Source organism: Mustela nivalis (genome assembly GCF_964662115.1).
Source record: "Mustela nivalis genome assembly, chromosome: 13".
NCBI classification, from domain to species: Eukaryota; Metazoa; Chordata; class Mammalia; order Carnivora; family Mustelidae; genus Mustela; species Mustela nivalis.
Window position 1 is genome coordinate 89,128,423 of NC_139032.1, and position 19,647 is coordinate 89,148,069.

Sequence of the window (19,647 nt, forward strand, 5' to 3'; positions counted from 1 at the left end):
ACCACCTTTTTGAAATTTAGTTCGATATACTGCTTTGAATAGGCTTAGCAGTTGAATATACTTCTCCCTGAAGTAGTAGTTCTCAAACAGTTTGGTCTCGGGACCTCTCTACACTCTTGAAAATTACTGAGGACCCCAAGGAACTTCAGTTTCTGTGGGATATGGCTACCAATATTCACCGTATTAAAATTAAACAGCAATGTTTGAAGATGGAGCCAATCAATGGGTGTCTGTGTGATGACATTGTCTTATGCAACAGAAGTTCTAGAAAATGCCGCTGTGGATGTGTGGGTAAACAAGAGAAGGAAGGACAGCGACGTCTTGGCGCCGCCACAAAATCAGCTCTGGTTCTGCAGACCTCCTGAAAGGCTCTCCATGACGCCTTGTTGCCAAACCGCGATTGAGAGCTGCTGCCACAAAGAATGCATCTGATCTTTGGAAACAAATGTCTTTTGGATCAAGGTTTGGTAAAGCAATTTTGATGTGCCCCAAATGAAGTAGAACTAAAAAACAGATTTAAAAAACAATTTAAATTTAATTTACTTAGCAAATAGTATATTATTAGTTTCAGAGGTAGAATTTAATGATTCATCATTCTAATATTAACACCCAGAGCTCATTACATCAAAGGCCCTCCTTAATGCCCAATGCGTAAATGTCACCTAATTACCACCCCCACCTCCCTTCCAGCAACCCTCAGTTTCTTTCCAAGAGTTAAAAGTCTCTTACAGTTTCCTCCTCTCTGTTTTTATCTTACTTTATTTTTCCTTCCCTTCCCATGTTCATCTGTTTTGTTTCTTAAGTTTCACATATGAGTGAAATCATGTGGTATTGTTCTCTGACTTCCATTGTTGAGCATAATATCCTTAGTTCCATCCACATCATTGTAAATGCAAAGATTTCATCCTTTCTGATGGCTGCATAATATTCCACTGCATGTGTATACACACACACACACACACACACACACACACACACAGACCATATCTTCTTTATCCATTCATCTGTTGATGGACATCTGGGCTCTTTCCACAGTTCGGCTACTGTGTTCACTGCTGCTGTAAATACTGGGGTGCGTGTGCCCTACTGAATCAATACGTTTGTATCCTTTGGCTAAATACCCAGTAGTGCAATTGCTAGATCATAGGGTGGTTCTAGTTTTAACTTCTTCTTTTTGTTTTTTTAGATTTTATTTATTTATTTGAAAGTGAAGGCGAGAAAGAGAGAGAACATGAGCTGGAGGGGCAGAGAGAGAGAAGCAGGCTCCCCGCTAAGCAGGGAGCCCTACTACGGGGGACTCGATCCCAGGACTCTATGATCATGACCTGAGCCGAAGGCAGACACTTAACCAACTGAGCCACTGGGGCGTCCTTATTTTTAACTTTCTGAAGCACCTCCGCACTGTTTTCCAGCTTGCACTCCCACCAACAGTGTGAGAGGGCTCCCCTTTCTCCACACCCTCTCCAGCATCCAGTTTCCTGACTTGTTCGTCTTAGCCGTTCTGACTGGTGTGAGGCGGCATCTCGTGGTTTCCATCTGTATTTCCCTGATGCCGAGTGATGTTGAGCATTCTTTCATGTGTCATTTAGCCATCTGTATGTCTTCGTTGGGAAAATGTTCAAGTCTTCTGCCCATTTCTTGACAGGATTTTTTAATAAATCTTACAAAACGGCTTTTAAAAAAAAAGCATTTAACAAACAATTCCAATAATGTTCTGTGCTGTGACAAAAATGCCGACAGATGGGTGGAGTTTCCGCAAGTGACTGCTGTTGCGTCACAGAACGTCAGCCGCCAAAGGCCTTCAGGAATGTCTGAAGGTCAGCTGAAGTCACCATCTGAATCTTTCTATGTCTGAGGAAGGCACGTTTTGCTCCTTTGGAATTGCTGGTGGGTGGAAAGGAGTTTAACCACCTAGGAAAACCCTGTGGCGTTTTCATGGGCGGTCACACGTCCGCATGCCCTAAGGCAGGGTTTCTCCACTATGGCCCTTTGATTTTGGGCTGGACGGCCCTTCGAGGGTAGGGGGGTGGCCCTGCCCGCGGTAAGATAGCTGGCGGCAGGTCTGGGCTCTCCCCTCTGCATGCCGGGAGCACTCCTCCCCCCGAGCTGTGACAGGTAAACGTGTTTCTAGACTTTGCCAAATGTTCCCTGCGAGGCAAAAATCACCCCGGCTGAGAACCACCACCCTAAACCGAGCACTCTGTTCCTAGGGGTAGCTCCAGGGAAACACAAGCCTGGGGTCCCAAGGATGCGAACAAGAACGTTCAGAGCAGACTGTTCATGGTATAAAAACCAAAACCAAAACAAATCAACAACCACTGACAGGAAGAAGGATAATTAAATTAGCAATGTAATAGAATATTTCATTTTAGCAAAATGAATACGCTATAGCTAAACCAACTATTTGAATGATATCAAACAAACCAAAAAAACAGAGTGAAAAAATTAAGTCCCTAGAGACAACATTTGATAGCTTTTAAAAATAATTAAGAACAACAGGCAGAATTAAAGAATACATCATTCAAGAACACATACGTATGTGTTAAAGCTTCCCTCGTGACAGGCAAGGAAGAGAAGGACGCGTGAAGGGAGGCTGACAGCTCCCTGCGGGGCAGAGGCAGGGGACGGAACGGGGGGGGGGGGGGGAGGAGGCTGACAGCTCCCTGCGGGGCAGGGGCGGAGGCAGGGGACGGGACGGGGGGGGGGGGGGGGGGGGGGGGGGGGGGGGCTGCTCACCTCCCTGCGGGGCAGAGGCAGGGGATGGGACAGGAGGGGCTGCCCACTGGGTGTACACGCTGCAGGTTAAATTCCAGCTCTGGAGCGGGGTGGCAGGTTCACAAACGTCACTGTCTTATCGAAGAAATACGAAAGGGCCACACCGCATCAACGAGGGCAGTGTGTCCGGAATCAGGGTCATGATCAATTCAATTCTACACCTAAGGTTAAAATAAAACTTGAAATAGGGGCGCCCGGGTGGCTCAGTGGGTTAAAGCCTCTGCCTTCGGCTCAGGTCATGATCTCAGGGTCCTGGGATCGAGCCCCGCATCAGACTTTCTGCTCAGCAGGGAGTCTGCTTCCCCCTTCTCTCTGCCTGCCTCTCTGCCTACTTGTGATCTCTGTGTGTCAAGTAAACAAATAAAATCTTTAAAAAAATAAAATAAAAATAAAATAAAATTTAAAACAATCCGATTCCTCCACACAGTCCGTGATTCTGGTCCACCACACGGTCTCATCTCCTCTGCTGGCTCCTGAGCAGCGCCCACAGCCACGCTCTCCTCTCCCGGCGCTCCGGGTACCACTGAGGAAGTGAAGGAATGCTTTAGGAACCCGGCTCAGAAAACAGTCTGCCGCCACAGCTGGGACTTAGCAAACAGGCTCGCCTTCACCGGGACTCCACGGATACAATGGGTTGAATATTGGTTCTCAAAGGAGCTGCAGAGATGATCTGAGGCTTCGGTAGGGCACCTGTGAGACGTGTCCCTGGGGCTCTGTTCTGGAGCCGAAGAACGGGAGTTTCTGTGCTGTTGCCAGGGATGTGCATTTCCCACAAACAAGACTAGTGATTCTTGGATCTAACATTTGAGAACTATGGAACCCAGTGGAGAAACCAAAACCCAGAACAGTTAAGCAGTTAGCTGTTCAACAGTCTTTCCTACCGTGAGAGCTTCTAAGAGAGCAAAATGAGATAGTCAGTCTGAACAGTTTGAAAAAGATGCGTTATTCAAAAGCAATGCATGAACATGTTGAAGAAGTTAAAGGTTAGTGAAAATGTGTATTTAGAAAGATTGATAAATGAGTTTTATCTCGTGTAAATCATATAACATCAAGAAAGATTAATTTATAAAATATCAAGGTATATTTCAAATATCATGGTTAAGGCTTCATTTTTTCCTCCTTTTCTACGTTCGTATACCTAGTAGATCAGTCAAACATTGTAGATTAATATTTTAAATGCCAAAAGAAGCCAGCTGCTTGTTCTAGTCTCTGACTCAGTTAAGCTCTTACAATATTTTGACTGTTCGAAGAAAATTAATAATGGGATGTTAGGTGGTAGATTAACTGAAACTAAATATCAACAGAGCTAGATTTATTTTTGGATGGCTGAACTCATCCCTTCAAAGAACGGAAACAGGATTGATTATATCATGAGTTATTAACTTACACAACACCAAAACAGCCCCCTCCACCCCCCAACAGAGCAGAGAGCCAGCCACAGTGCATTTGAAGATTATGTAAGAGGCTGAAAGTTTCTATTTCCCATCAGCTAGGACTCGGGGTTTACAGGATACAGCCAATTACCTAAGGCTCACAAGGATGCCAGAAGAAGTTAGGGCGATAATGATTCTGACAGTCTGGAACCAAACTAGCACCAGAGCTGCTGCCTGTCCCCTGAGCAGCAGGCCCCCTGCAGCCAAGATGGACAAACTGATACACACGGAAGAGAAAGATGCTTTTCTCTGTCATCCGCGTATCTATGCAGCAGACACTCCCTGAGCAGCTACAAGTCCTCCCTTCCATCCTCTAGCTGCGCCGCCCATGATGCCCCATCTGGGGGGCCACACATGTGAAAGGGATACTACATACACGTGCATCAAGTCGAATGCAGTGCCCAGGCCGGAAGCTGGCCCTGATGCCTACAGCCAACGAAGAAAGGTTGGTTTTGCTTTTGATGAGCCAAAGTGACCCCAATCCCCCAGAAAAGTACCAAACTTGCACCCTCCCTTTCCCCCTTCTTCACTGTGAAGAAACCTGATGCCAGACAGTGGCTCCCGATTACAGATCTTGGTACATCTGAGGCCCTCCGCTGCTTCTTGGTGGCTTGCTTGGGGGTGGGGGGAGGGAGGATCAGAATGGAACACCACACCTGCCTTTTGTTCACAGATGCCCTGGAGTTCGATGACTTTAAGTCGTTTTACTGTGTGTGGAAACCCCCCTGGCAGGTACTCACACACCCAAACTAGAAGAGATCTGGAACAAGTCAGCAGAACGTGCTGACGGCAGAAGACAGGTCACTTTATCAGAGCCGTTTCCAGGCCCCCACCTAGGCCACTGTGGGCACCACGCCATTGCATTCCACAGCTCGAGTGGCCCCGAGGAAAAGGCGGTCTGTTCTGCTCTGCTCCCAGCACTGCCCCTCCTCCTCCCGATGGGGGCCTACACTGGCTCCGGAGCTTGGGCTAAACGGCCACCTGCATTCTGGTGCCAAAACGCTCAGGTCCCTGTTACTCTGAAAGCACAGCTGGAAACAACCCAAACACACACAGAGAAAGAACACAGCGCGTCCAGTCACAGAATGGATCATTACGTAACCGTGAAGATGACCCAACTAGCAGGTACGAGCCCCAGCAGGTGTGTCCTGGCGGACTCGGGATCCACCCCAGAAACCACACACAAGGGAGGGAGGGAGGGGGAGCAATCCACACGCATGACACAGTTTTTATAAGGTTCAGGACTCCACGAAACTAATCCGTGTGTTATTCAGGAAAGCACGCCCAGCTGGCAAAAGGCATCGAAAGAAGGAAGGGAAGAGGTCGGATATCAGCATGGTGGTGACTCCGCGTGGAGAGGCGGGGACTGGGAAGAGGCGCAGATTGGTTATGCTCTGCTTCTTAAACTGAGTGGTGAGCTCCTTGGGTTATCGGCATGCTTTCTAATCGACACTTACTATAAACATTCATTTGTATATAGGAAATGCCATAATAAAACTTGAAGAAGAAATTGCCAGCTCAGTGCCCGGTAGTCCAAATCTTACTTGCCGCCACCAAGAGCTATAACCGATGGGAGGAGGAAAGAACCCTGGAGCCTTGTAACGGGCACGTGGACATCTCCCGTACCAGGCAGACTGCCTCTTTCCCAGCCTGCCGCTCTCCTGCGCGGAATCCCCTCCTCCACCCCACGCAGTTCGCCACGGCAGGACTTCCTTCCCATCACAGACAAGTTCAGGAGAGCCCGGCAGGAGCACTCCGTCCGGGTTGCAGCACGGGCACAGGATGGAAGGCGGGGCTGCTGAGTCATTTGGGCCACAGGGTCCCCACAGGGCCGTCACCCTGCTCTGGACGCCCCAGGGCTGCCCTGGTTTTTGTCCCTCCTGGCACAGCACCTCTACCTTCCGGGCTGTGAGCAGCCAGCATCATTAGAAAGCAAAACAAAGACAGAAATGAGCCCTTTTCTTGCTTAAGTTAATCAGAGCAGGTTTCTGGCTCAGGAGGAAATGTCATTTTATTAAAAGGCACGGGTGCACTCTGTACCTTGGCCGAAGCAGGTACAAGGAGACGTCAGCAGACACTGCTCCTGTGTGTCCAGAGTCACCAGTCCTAACGGTCTGTCCTGGTCGCTCCTGCTCACCTCCCGAAGCTTTCCAGAATACACTGGACTCCAGACGTATACAACCCACCCAGACTCATCTCCGGAACACACCCCTCCCAACTCCTGCCCGCACCTCCCGCGGGTGCCCTCACTGCCTGCGGTGCTGGGCCCGAGCACCCTCCGCTGGGCACGGGCAGCCGTGGCCGGGCGCGGGCAGACAGGGAGCGGCTGGCCCTGCCCCTCCGCCCGGCGAGAACTCCCTCCGGCCTGGCAGAAGGCGCCCGTGTGCAGCAGCAAATGGGCCAGAGGTGCGCGGCCTGATAAAATGCCGTCTTGTCAAAGTAACAGTCAACGCGAGCGGTTATGTTAATAAAATCATGGTTACCCACCCCGCGGGCTGATCCCAATCAGCTCCCCCACTGCTCCTCCTCTAAACTGCCCCACCTCGTGTGAGCTCTGCATCCCCTGGGGAAGGCGGCAGCTCGCTGGCGAGATGCAGAGCGCCGTCTGAGTGAGGCACACGCGGGTCCAATGGGGCTCCTCCCCTGAATCGAGCCCCTAACCTCCTCCCTCGGGGCTGTCAAAACAGCAGCTCCGTGGGAAAGCAGACGGGGTGACAGTCGCAGAGAGGTAACAGGCTGCTTCCTTGGGTGGAAGTAACTCATCTCAGACCTGGTCTCAGTTTACCTACGACCCTGCTCCCTCGGCTGTCTCCCTTCAACGCCGAGTCCCCACCCCCACCAGGAAATGGAAGCCCAACGACCCAGAAATAATTTGAACAAACCTATTTCACCGAGGATGCTCTCATTTTTATCTTCATTAACTCCTTGGTCCCTGTCAAGGACGCTGAAAGCAGGATTTATGTTTTAGCTGCTGGGTCTGGAGGATCTCAAAATTTTGACAATTTGTACATTTAACTGAGGCAGAAGATATTACGTGCTTTGTAGACAGATACAAATTGTTTTCCTTTTCTATTAAAAGAACACTGTAGGGGCGCCTGGGTGGCTCTGTGGATTAAACCACTGCCTTCGGCTCAGGTCATGATCTCAGGGTCCTGGGATCGAGCCCCATATCTGCCTCAGCATCCCTGCTGAGCAGAGAGCCTGCTTCCCACCCCCTCTCTGCCTACTTGTGATCTCTCTCTGTCAAATAAATAAATAAAAATCTTAAAAAAAAAATAAAAAAGAACACTGTTACCTCACTCACTATATTTTTTAACTGAAAGAATTTAAGGTAGCATGAGGCCCAGATGCTCACTAATTTTTTTCTCACGAAAGAGATATCACCCATTTAATAAACCCACATATCTTCCTGTCTTTTTTTTTCTTTTTCCAAAGATTTATTTATTTATTTGTCAGAGAAAGAGAGCACACAGGCAGGCAGAGGGAGAGGCAGAGGGGGAAGCAGGCTCCCTGCTGAGCAGGGAGCCCGATGTGGGACTCGATCCCAGGACCTTGGGAACATGACCTGAGCTGAAGGCAGATGCTTAACATAGTGAGCCACCCAGGCATCCCACATCTCTTCCTTTCTTAGGAGAAAGCCACACACACACAGACACACACGTACGCACACACACACACACGGCAAGGCTGTTCTGCTCAGCGGAGCGGCTGGAGGGAGTCGCAGCTCGTCCCGGGTGACTGGCTCTTTATAAGATGGTGCCAAGTGAAACACTGAAGTATGGGGAGTTCGCAAGGGGCCCACGCGACAGCAACTGCCAAGACACAAAAAACGCTCAGTCCTGAAGCTCACCTCCCTGATGCCCATGGAAAACCACCACTCTTGATACAATTAATTCTGCTTTTTGTAAAATGTGGGGCCCCTCAAAATCTGTTCAGAAGTCTTCTTCAAGCACACATCACACAGAGTGCTAGAAGAGCTTCACACCCCTGAGCTCTCTGTGCCTTCCTGATTACTAGTCAAATCCAGCATTTCTGTCTCAGCGTATTTCCCAGTCACACCTGCTTTTGGGGAAGTCACGGAAAGGCAAACACTGGTGGTGCTGTTGTGAAGCCAACTTGCTCAGAGCAAGTCAAAACCAGAAACTAGGTTGGAATTCATCAGGGATAAGGTCCCAGAACACTTTCTTCAAGTAGCACACAATAGATTTTATAAGTGACGTTCCACAGAACCTGTTCTACGTTTTTTTTTAAGATTTTATTTATTTGAGAGAGAAAGAGAGAGCGAGAGCGCATGAGTGAGTGGGGGAGGAGCCGGGGGCGGGGAGAGGGAGCGAGCGTCAAGCAGACTCTGCGCTGAGTGTGGAGCCTGACACGGGGCTCAGTCTCATGGCCCATGAGATCACGACCGGAGCCAAAACCAAGAGTCAGACGCTCAACCAGCTGAACCACCAGGAGCCCTGAACCTGGTTCTATTTTAAGATGGTGTTTTTCCTAGCAGGATCCAACAGTTGGGCATACCTTTGAGACAATAGAAAAGATTCACCAAAGTATCCTGAACTGACTGACGGGCAGAAGGGTCTTACAGTGTATTTCCTCTCTGGGTCATTCTCACGTGGGCTCTAGGGTTTCATTCAAAAGCCTAGTTTCTATGTGCAGAATTCTGAAACTACAGGATACAGTGAAGAGAAACACGCTATTCACCATCAGACTGGGAGTCAGTCTCCATTCTCTGGATCCTATGACACAGAGCTGGAGACTTGATCTTGAGGCCAGTCTTCTACGTGGCCCTAGAGACAGGTCAAGCAGAACTTACCAGAAGCATTGCTGATGTGCCATTGGGCCTGGATAAGTGGATGGACATTTCAGGAAACATCCTGTCAATGCGGCTGATCACGTCATCAACGTACCTGAGTGGGAAAAAGAAATGCACACGTCTGAACTGGAGCCTCAGTCAAAGAACCCAAAGCTACAGTGTCCCGAAGGCTTCCCTCTTCAGCTGTTCATCAGTGTGATGCAGTCAAGAAGGCAAGTGGGATTTACAAGTGTTTTTACAAAAAATACTACTCCCTTATTCCTCCTTTTCAGTGCCAACCATTTTTAGTGCTTTTTTCTGGTACTTACTGCCATATTTCTATATGATATGTTTTTAACGCCAGTTCTTGCTTTTTCATTTTATTTTTTTGTTTTCACTTAAATTCTAGTTAGTTCACATACAGTGTGATACCACTAGCAGGTGTACAACACCGTGATCCCACAATTCTGGACACCCCCCCCCCCCCGCCGCTCCTCACAAGAGCAATCCTGAATCCCCACCACCTATTTCACCTCCCCTCTGGTGACCGGCAGGCAGTGTGTTCCCTATAGTTAACAAGTTTGTTTTTCGGTTTGTCTCCCCCTTCCCCTCCCCCTTTGCTCATTTGTTTTATTTCTTGAATTCCACAGATAAGTGAAATCATACGATATTTGTCTCTCTCTGGCTTCTCTCACTTGGCATAGTACTCTCGAGCTCCAGCCATGTCGCTGCAAATGGCAAGATTTCGTTCTCCTTTACAGCTGAGTAATATTCCTGTGTGTGTGTGTGTGTGTGTGTGTGTGTGTGTGTGTGTATTTTCCTTTATCCATTCTTCCTCTATCCCTCAACGGATGGGCACTCGGGCTGCTTCCATAATTTGGCTATTGTAAATAATGCTGCTATAAACACCCTGGTGTGTGTATCCCTTTGCGTTAGCATTTTTATATTCTTTGGGTAAATATCTAGAAGTGAGATTGCTGGATGGTAGGGGTGCTCTATTTTTAACTTTTTGAGGAACCTCCGTACTCTTTTTCAGAGTGGCTGCACCAGTTTGCATTCCCACCAACAATGCAAGAGGGTTCCCCTTTCTCTGCACCCTTGCCGACACCTGCCATTTCTCGTGTTGTTGATTTTGGTCCTTCTGACAGGCGTGAGGGGGTATCTTATGTGGTTTTGATTTGTACTTCCCTGATGATCAGTGATATTGAGCATCTTTTTATATGTCTGTTGGCCATTGGGATGTCTTCTTTGGAAAAATATCTATTCATGTCTTCTGCCCACTTTTTAAATTGGATTATTCTTTTTCTGGGTGTTGAGTTTTATAAGTTCTTTATATATTTTGGTTACTCACCCTTTACCTGATATGTCATTTACAAATACCTTCTCCCATTCCATAGGTTGCCCTTTAGTTTTATTGGCTGATTCTTTTGACTGTACAGAACCTTTTTACTTTGATGTACTCCCAGCACTTTATTTTTGCTTTGGTCTCTCTTGTCTCAGGAGACCTATCTAGAAAAAAGTTGCTATGGCTGACGTCAGAGAAATTACTGCTTACTCTGTCTTCGAGGGCTTTTATGGTTTCAGGTCTCACATTTAGGTCTTTAATACATTCTGAATTTCCTTTTGTGTGGAGCGAAGGGGAATGGTCCAGTTTCATTCTCTTGCATGTTCTGTCCAGCTTCCCCAACACCATCTGTTGAAGAGACCGTCTTTTCCTTACTGCATCTTCTCTCCTGCTTTGTCGAAGACTCACTGCCCATTCTAACTGTGGGTTCATTTCTCAATTTCTATTCGTCTTATTGATCTTCGTGTCTATTTCTGAGCCAGTGCCATACTGCTCCAATTACTGTGGTTTTGTAATAGAACTTGAAGTCTGGAATTGGGACACTTCCAGCTCTGCTCTTCTTTTTGAAGACGGCTTTGGATCTTCAGGGTCTTCTGTGGTTCCATGCACATGCCGGCATTGTTTGTTCCAGTTCTGTGAACAATGCTGTTGGTATTTTGATAGGGACCGCATTAAATGTGTAGATTGCCTTGGGTAGTACAGACATTTCTAATCCACGAACATGGAGTGTCTTTCCACTTCTTGGTGTCTTCAATTTCTTTCATCAGTGTTTCCTAGCTTTCAGAGAACAGGCCTTCCCCTCTTTGGCTAGATTTATTCCTAGGTGTCTTACTGCTTTTGGTGCAACTGTAAATGGGATTGATTCCTTCATTTCTCTTTCTGCTGCTCGATTACTGGTATATTGAAATGGAACAGATTTCTGTATGTTGGTTTTATATCCTGTGACTTTACTGAATTCATATACCAGTTTGAGCAGTTTCTTGATGGAGTCTTTTGGGTTTCCCATATATAGTATCATGTCATCTGCAAATAGTCCAAGTTTTACTGCTCCCTTGCTGGTCTGGGTGCCTTTTCTTTTTGCTATCTTACTGCTGTGGCAAGGATGCTTTTTCATTTTAAGCATGACCTAGTGACTTTCTTCTACAGAGATCAGAATTTAGCTGTCACCATCTTGGCCGTTGGGCTCCACTACAGAGGCTCCTCCCTCTGCCCTTCTGGTCTAGGGACAGTAGGAGCCTCGCTGTCTCCTGTTTGGCTTCTCACTTGAGTTACCGACATAACTAATTCCCTGGATTGAATTCTCTTGGATTTAGATACCTGAATTCCTATCTTGCTGGTTGGACTCTAACTCAAGTTATATCATAATTTTTGCTTAAGTCAGAATTTGGTGTGTACATGCTAAAAATCTCTGCATATATATTATTTATTTATTTTTGAGAGAGAGAGACAGAGACAGAGAAAGAATCCTGAGCAGGCTCCATGGCCAGCATGAAGCCGAATGCAAGGCTTGAGTGCATGACCCTGAGATCATGACCCAAGCCGATGTCAAGAGCTGGACACTCGACAGACTGAGCTGCCCTGGCGCCCCGAATCCCTGCATGTATTTTAAGTAGCTGAGCCACACAGGGGCGCATGGGTACATACATTCATTTGTACAGCTTCCTGTTTTGCCTTGATTTTCACTAGGTTAGTTTTCTCTGAGCCTACTACAATGTTACCCGCGTTACCCCCGAACTCTCTGCCTGACTCTAAAACTTCTCTTGCTACGGTCAGACATATCAGGCAACCTGTCAGTTCCGTTTTTTTTCCTGGACACGTTCCTCTGAAAGAGAATCTTCTCTTTTTCTGGCCCAAATGGAACTTTTAACTCTCAAGGTTTACTAATCACTGACACTAAGTACTTAGCACGGTGGCTGGCACATACTACGCTCGTACTGGGCCATCACAGGCCTGCTCTGCAGAAATGCCCTCTCTTAGCGGGATGAACTCTCCCCACCAGTGGAGGCTCGCTGTGATGACGTCAACCCACAGCACCAACAGAGCTGGGTCTGGCTCACATCCTCTGAGAATAAAATCATACCAGCATCTGTGCTCACCACCCAATCACACTGGGGAGGTATAATACAATAGCTGAGATGCAAAACTATCTATTAAGAGCTTTGTATTGGATTTCGAATCCATTGGGCATGTTAAATTAAATTACATATCCATTAGATCAGGGACATATACAAGCTATGTTCTCTTGGGAGAAGAGGGAGATTAACTCTCCACTCACAGCATGACGATTTCAGCTCAAAACCGGGGGCTCACAAGAGATAAGAGACAACATAATGCCATTTGTTAAAAAGTGAACACCAATGTGTCAGTTATAAAAGGCAGGGAGTAATTGTACTGAGGAACCTATCAGGTCTTCCTCAGAGAATGTCCTCCAGCTTCAGACCTGGAGCTGCAGGGAGGGAAAGGCCCAGGAGGCCCAGGGCTAAGTAACGAGGAGAGTGAGCAGACCCGAGCAACAGTGGCGGGGGGGGGGGGGGGGGTGCGGAAAGCCACTTCCTCCTGGGAAAGGGAGTCGATGGGAGACTGAAACCTTTCGAGTGTGTGAGCGGCTTTTAGTAACTCAGTACCAAACGGCTCTCTCCTACCTCTAGAAAGGACCGTAGGATAAGGGCCAGGCCTTGAAAAGTGAACTAGCTCAGAAAGAATGAGCGGTATTTCTTAAAAGCAAGGCCCCATGCTGTTGATTTTTTTTTTAAAGATTTTATTTTTTAAAGTAATCTCTATACCCAATGTGGGGCTCAAACCTACAACGCCAAGATCAAGAGTCACATGCAACACCGACTGAGCCAGCCACAGGCCCCCACCAATTCCGTTTTTTTTAAAGATTTATTTATTTATTTGTGTGTGTGAGAGAGAGAGATTGAGAGAGAGAGGGCGCGCAAGAGAGTGAGCGGGTGAGTACGTACGCATGGGTGCGAACCAGGGGAGGAGCAGAGGAAGAGGGACAAGCAGGCTCCATGCTTAGCACAGACCCCAATGCGGGGCTCAATCCCATGACCCTGAGATCATGACCTGAGCCGAAATCAAGAGTCAGATGCTTAACTGACTAGGCCAGCCAGGCTCCCCCTCCCATTCAGTTGATTTTTAAAATGGCGGAGGAAACAACCTTTCCTGTAAAGAACAGACCACGACACTGCATGTCACCTCACGCAGTCCCCTTCTAGATTTGTAGATTCATGATACAACCTTGGCTTTAAGCGTAAATGCTATAAACAGGTAAAAAGATGGAAGGAAGGAAGAAGCGAAATCATGCTGCGTCACTGCCTGATGTTTTTTGAAATGGTGGATGACACAAGGCAAACTTCATGTCAAGTCACTGGAAACACTCCTGCATTTACATACTTCCTTTCTAAATCTGTGTGTACGGTTGAAACCCAATTACTTCAGACTCAGCAGGAAGCAACAATCCACTGTCCTGTGTGATTGGAGGTCACTGCAAAGCATATACTAATGAGGAGAGGGCGGGCAATGTCTTCAGAACCAATCCTCAATCAATAACCATCATAGCTCTGGACAGGAGAATGCAAATGAACACGTGGGACTTCAGTACAAAGGTACCATCATAATCTGCGCTCCTTTGTCCCTTTCACCTTGAAGGTTTCAAAATGCTTTCTGGAAATCCTGGCTCTTTAGGAGGCTAGAGAAATAGGGGGGCAGTTAGGTTATGTGACGATTCCGGAAACCAAGCTCAGAGTGGGGATTTCCAGGATTCCTACCAACTACTTGACTTCGATCACTTGTTAGTGAGGGCCAGAGCTCTACATGAGCAGACAAGAAATGTCCCCTGCCTTTCTGGATTCCTTCATTTACGAGATCTCTAAACACAGGACAGCAGAGAGATCTGGGGCAGAACGTTTGGTTTCCTCTCCCATTGGTGATCTCAGATGAAGCTCCGAAAACTCAATCCAAAGGTTTTGTGAAGGAAAAATGAACCTCAAGGAAACTGTTTTTCATTCACACGCCTAACATAAAGGAGATGCAAATTTTCTTTTTACAGGTGACATTATGTATTTGCCAAAAAGAGAAAGAAAGTCAGCTGCGTTTTTAACTGAGGCAAACAATGTCTAAATCCTAGAAGCAAAAATCAAAACATTTCATTTTCAGATACACCCAACCTTTAAAACGCAAATCCACCACCAGTTACTTGACAGAAATAAGGAAAGCCAGGAACATCAGATGAGAGAGAGCTGAAGAGAGAATGACACCTTCTTTTTGCTGCAGGAGTGTGGGGGTGGGGGGGCTGGCAGGGGAGGGGAGGGGAGGGCAGGCTGGCAGGGGAGGTGGTCTCTGCCGTCCCACCTCCTTGCCAGCACTTCAGCACTTCTAGGGATGTTGCCTCCTGAGCCCGCGAGCTCGCCAGCGTCTGCACAGAGCTCGGCAATGTGTCGCGCCCCACTCTGAGCGCAGGGCTGAGGACAGGTAGGAACAGCGTGCTCTCCTCCTACACGTCCACCATATGCTCCACTCCGTTCTGTGGCAGGATCAAATTCCCTTAATTTTTACCTTTGGAATATAGGCAAACAAGCAGTAACACAGCAGCGGTGACTAGTTTACACTTGAGCAGACGCGGCGCGCAAAGACATTAATTTAGTGCCAAATTGAGCAGTGAGTCACAATTTGCACATATCTGTCAACCTGTTAACAGGGTAATAACTTGGAAAGATTGCTGTTCCTATTTACATTACCGAGGCCTTTCGAAACGGAGAGCTGCTTGACGCTCTCCTCCTAGAGCACTTGGTCGGTGAGCCGGCTTCTGGTCCAAGAACTGGGCTAGAAACACGAAGTCCTAGAAATCACAGGTTCAGATCAAGGTGTGATTCTGAACGTCAATATTTTCAGGCAGGAAGTTAACTTTAAGCGATTAGAGAATCCAATCTGCCTGCTCTCCCCAGTTCCAGTCAGACTCTCAACGGTTTCCGCTTCAATTTTTTCCAGTGCGATCCACCCCAACTGTCTCGACTCGGTAAAGGCTTCCTTAGGACCAAGCTTCCATCTCAATCACTTCAACATCTTGGCAGCATCAGAAATGATGATGCCATCCTCAGATTTCTAACATTAATTTCTGAAGCCCTATAAGCCTTGTTCTTTCTGACTGTCTTCAAGTAGCTTGGCCTGCTCCTTTCAATGTCCTTATTCAGAGAACTGAAAAATACCAGGCACTCAGAGGTCCTCCCATCAGAGGACCCATCACTCTACAAATGACTATGACATCTCCAACAGGTGGCTCCCCCACCACATCCCAGGAGGCCGTCCCTGAACCGCCACCCCAGCATCTCCACCCACGCACCCCACTGCAGCCTCGAGGAAGGACCCACAGACACCGCCTCCGAGACCTCCAGGCTTTCTGCAAACACATAAAGACTATCAGGTTTTCCAATTTCTTTTATCGGTGTCTTTTAATCTTCCCGGGTCATGGAATCCTCTGGAAAGGTACTGCAAACTAAAATGCACATCTGTACAGCATTTTACATGCTATATTTTACATGAACTGGAGTTCATGGGCCCCCTGAAGTCCATTCCTGAACCCCAAGTTCAGAATAACTGTTCTTGGCCTGTTTTGGAATGGAGGTATCTGGTTTTTCTTCTCTGTTTCTGAATGGTGAGCTTTATTTTTCAACAAAGCTCCCTTCATTTGAGAAATAAGCTCGTTCTTGCTGCAGCCCAGAAGTGAACACACTGAAGCAATCGGGGTACAATGACTCAAACAGTTCTTGTGACCCTAAAATCATGTTTCCATGATGGGTGTCCAAGGTTAGTTTTTGTTTGTTTGCTTGTGTTTGAACACCTGCCTCTCACTGTCACTCAGCCCTTCCAACAAAGTCAAGGACCTGCTTCTGTGACCTTAGAGACCATCCTAGAGCGAGTATCCATTTCTGCGCTCCAAAGTCACATCCCCGTGCTTTCCAGAAGCTCCTTGCTAGTATCAAGAAAGAGGTCTCCACCTTCTGCATCACTGCGTAAGACATGGCTCGATGCTGAGCTTAGGTCTCGAGTCCTGAGCGGGCCGAGGAGGCTCCTACCACTCTCCAGCCTCAGCCGGCCTCCGGCTTCCACGAGCCTGAGCAGGCTTGCACTACCTTGCACGCGGTGCACGCTCCGCGTTCTCTGCTTAGAAGTCGTCCCACAACCACTTCTGCTCTCAGGCCCAGGTCAGTCCAGCCCACGCATCAAGTTTGGTTTCCAGCTTAAATGACACGTTCTCAGGGAGCCCGCCCGGACCTTCCCCTCAGCCCCAGCCATCAGTGTCCCCGGACCTTCCCCTCAGCCCCAGCCGTCAGTGTCCCCGGACCTTCCCCTCAGCCCCAGCCGTCAGTGTCCCCGACCTTCCCCTCAGCCCCCAGCCGTCAGTGTCCCCACCTCACTTCTAATTCTCTTTGTCGCTCCTGTCCCAGGTTCATGAAGCAATTTTTCTAGTGACTATTTGCTTAGTGTCTGTCTCCCTGAAAGGATTCTCTGCAGGCCAGCTGGCTGCTTTGCTCAATGCTGAATCCCAGCACCTCGCCGGGTACCTACTAGATGCTCCTTAAATATTGGCTGAATGAGTGGACAGGGCATTAAAAGCCAGCCATGGAGGCCCAGGCCAGGCAGGAAGGAAACCATTAAAATGCAGAGTTCTCTGCCACGGACGGAGATCGGAGGTGTGGACAGGGCACCACGTTCGCCACCAAAAAACACTAACCAGAGCAACCGGAGAGCTCTAGGGACAAACCTCAAAGAGAGCAGGAGAGAGTCTTCAAAGTCTTACATCTTTACATGCAGCTACAAAATCCCCACATCTGTTGTAGTAGAAGCTCAATGCCTCTTAGAAGCAAGAGGCTTCTAAAGAAGTGCACTGTGTTATTGACAGGCCGGTTTCAAAATGTCGCTTTTAATGAACTAATTAATTCTGCAAAAACATTCGTACGAAGATGCGTGCTACCAAACTGGGATCACGATACCAAAATGATGACAAAACAGAACGCAGAAGACATTTCTAAAGACACCAGTTCTGCAAAACATTAATTTTCTACTCCACACATTAAAATATATTGCAAACTATTTGTTATTAAAAGCCTTAAAATAATTTGCTGGACAGATGGCTTGGTTCTCTAAAGTCTGACCCCTCCTCAAAAGGAAAAGAAAAAAAAAAAAAACCCAACCAACAAACCTGGACTCCAGCCAGGGATCCCGTGTTGGTGAGACGTTTAGCAGCTCAAACCAGATTTAAATAGCATCTACCCCACACAGTGTGTACGACACATGCTGTTCATTTTCTCCACCCATACGAAATCTGAAAGCTAGGAGTGCATGTATTAATAAACCACCTTTTTGGGGAGAGGGTAATGCCCAGCAGCTATCTAAAAGAGAACCGTTGCACGCTCTGAAAACGATTCAAGATTTCCTCCACACCTGTCCAGAACGATGAGTCCAAGAGGGCTGCCAGTGGGTGGGAACAGAAGGGGGTTTAATTACTGCATGAGAACGAAGCTGCCTGAGACTCAACAATTGGTCTCAGTATACGCTGAAGGAAGAAGATGGGAAACCTACGGCCAACTTCTTGGATTTGTAAGATATTTGGATCGTGTCTGTGAAAGCCTTCTGGTTATTCTGTCGAGAAAATTAAACGTATTTTCTCGACTGTATGCGAAAAGGCAAGGCTAGATGTACCAGAGACAGGAATGAGAGCTTCTGCTCAGGCTTCTTCTCCATACTCTGCTGCGCCGCTTGGCCCTCCCTGCCCAGAGTACCAACTGTGCTCTCACTCTCGCCTAGAGAAACACTCAAAACTTCACAATCTCCTACAGAAACTCACCGCCAGCAGAGAGGGCTGTCTAGATTAGGAAGAGCTGCTTCCTTGGAGTGACACAGTGGCCAGGTCAGAGAAGTGGAGGGAGATTTCCCTTGGGAACTTCCAACGATATGAATATGTTGCTGGAACAAATGCAGGGAACCACCCAACAAAAGCTAACCTGCTTTTCCTCAAGCTAAAATCCATGCACAAAGACCCATCACATACAGAAACACAGAAACAAACCTGCCTGCCTTCCTTCTTCCCAGGTAGGGGCCACGTGTGTACGAACAAGAACACATGGCAAATACCATCATAAAACCAGGATTCTTCTTCCACATGATTTTAGCACGATTTAGAGAGGTCATACATTATTAAACAGTCTTATCAGATCTATTAATACAGATGTACTGAGTGCCCACGGTGCTCGACAAGCAATGACTGTGTTCGGGGAATGCTGTTAAATACTCAGGACAGAAACCGTGCAATGAGCTGCCCACAGAAGGCTTTCTGTGAGCACCGGATGGCCGGAGGGATGGCTCTAGCCCGTGCTTTCTGCTGGGGAGTCAGGATGAGCAGGAAAGCAGGCAGCGCTTTCCAGTTTTCACAGTACTTCTGTGCTCCTTACCTCATCTGTTCGCTCACCAACTCTGGGAAGTAAGAGAGGCGCGTCCAAAACTCCCATTTGATAAATGACAGAAAAAAGAAGGTCAAGCGACTTGCCCAAGGGAGCGGCGCAGGGGAGAGGCAGAGCTGAGCCCCGATCCTCTGTCTGATTCCTGTGCACCACTGTACTTTCATTAGGTCTGCAGGAAAAACAAATTTCATTTTTGTCACTCCCCAGACTTTTCATATAACAACAGAGAAATTTTAGGAGCACATTAACGAAATGAAAGCAATCTATGATGTCCCTTCTTCCCAGTCATTCAGGAAATACTCATTCGGTGCCTAAGTGAGCAGGGAACAACACTGAGCAAGGTGGTCTCTATCCTCACGGGGCTGACGCCCCACTCGCAGACAAGCCATTTTCCTTCAAGGCCACAGGCTGAGCTCCAGAAAAACAGGATAACTAAGATAAATTTCCTTCCATTCTCCTATTGGGTTTTGACACGGCGACCCCCAATTAATGTGCAAAATGTCAGGTAGCAGGAAGGGGTGAAACACTTGTGCATTTTACATTAATGACTGAACACTGATTCCGGTATCTGTGGGCCCCAGTGTTTCCTAAAACATCTGGACAGTATATTAAGCTTAGGAAAGGATTATAATTTCACTCAACATCTACCTCCTCTGCAAGCCCTTACATGTTACAGAGAAAGAGAACAAGCAAACAAACCCAAACAAGAAAAAACCCATATTGAGCTTTCCAGCAACACCAATTAGCAATAGTTACTAAATCAGTCATCTCTGGTCCGAGCTGGTGAGAGGACACTCGGAGCTCAGATGGGCAGTGGGGCATGTGTGAACAAATGGCGCC

At 47.6% G+C, this 19,647-nt stretch overlaps 1 protein-coding gene across 2 annotated transcripts in view; it reads right to left on the reverse strand.

The window, feature by feature from the left end:
- Nucleotides 1-19,647, reverse strand: part of MED27 (mediator complex subunit 27) — a 192,989-nt gene that overhangs the window by 55,106 nt on the left and 118,236 nt on the right. The window contains exons 4-5 of one of the 2 annotated variants that reach the window (XM_082696153.1): nt 9,022-9,115; nt 7,623-8,020 (exon numbers count right to left, since the gene is read on the reverse strand). In XM_082696153.1, the coding sequence (XP_082552279.1) occupies nt 7,955-8,020; nt 9,022-9,115 (160 nt within the window). In that variant the 3' untranslated portion in view covers nt 7,623-7,954. Of the gene's footprint in view, nt 1-7,622; nt 8,021-9,021; nt 9,116-19,647 lie in introns of those variants that run through there. The other variant, XM_082696152.1, reaches the window with a different exon arrangement.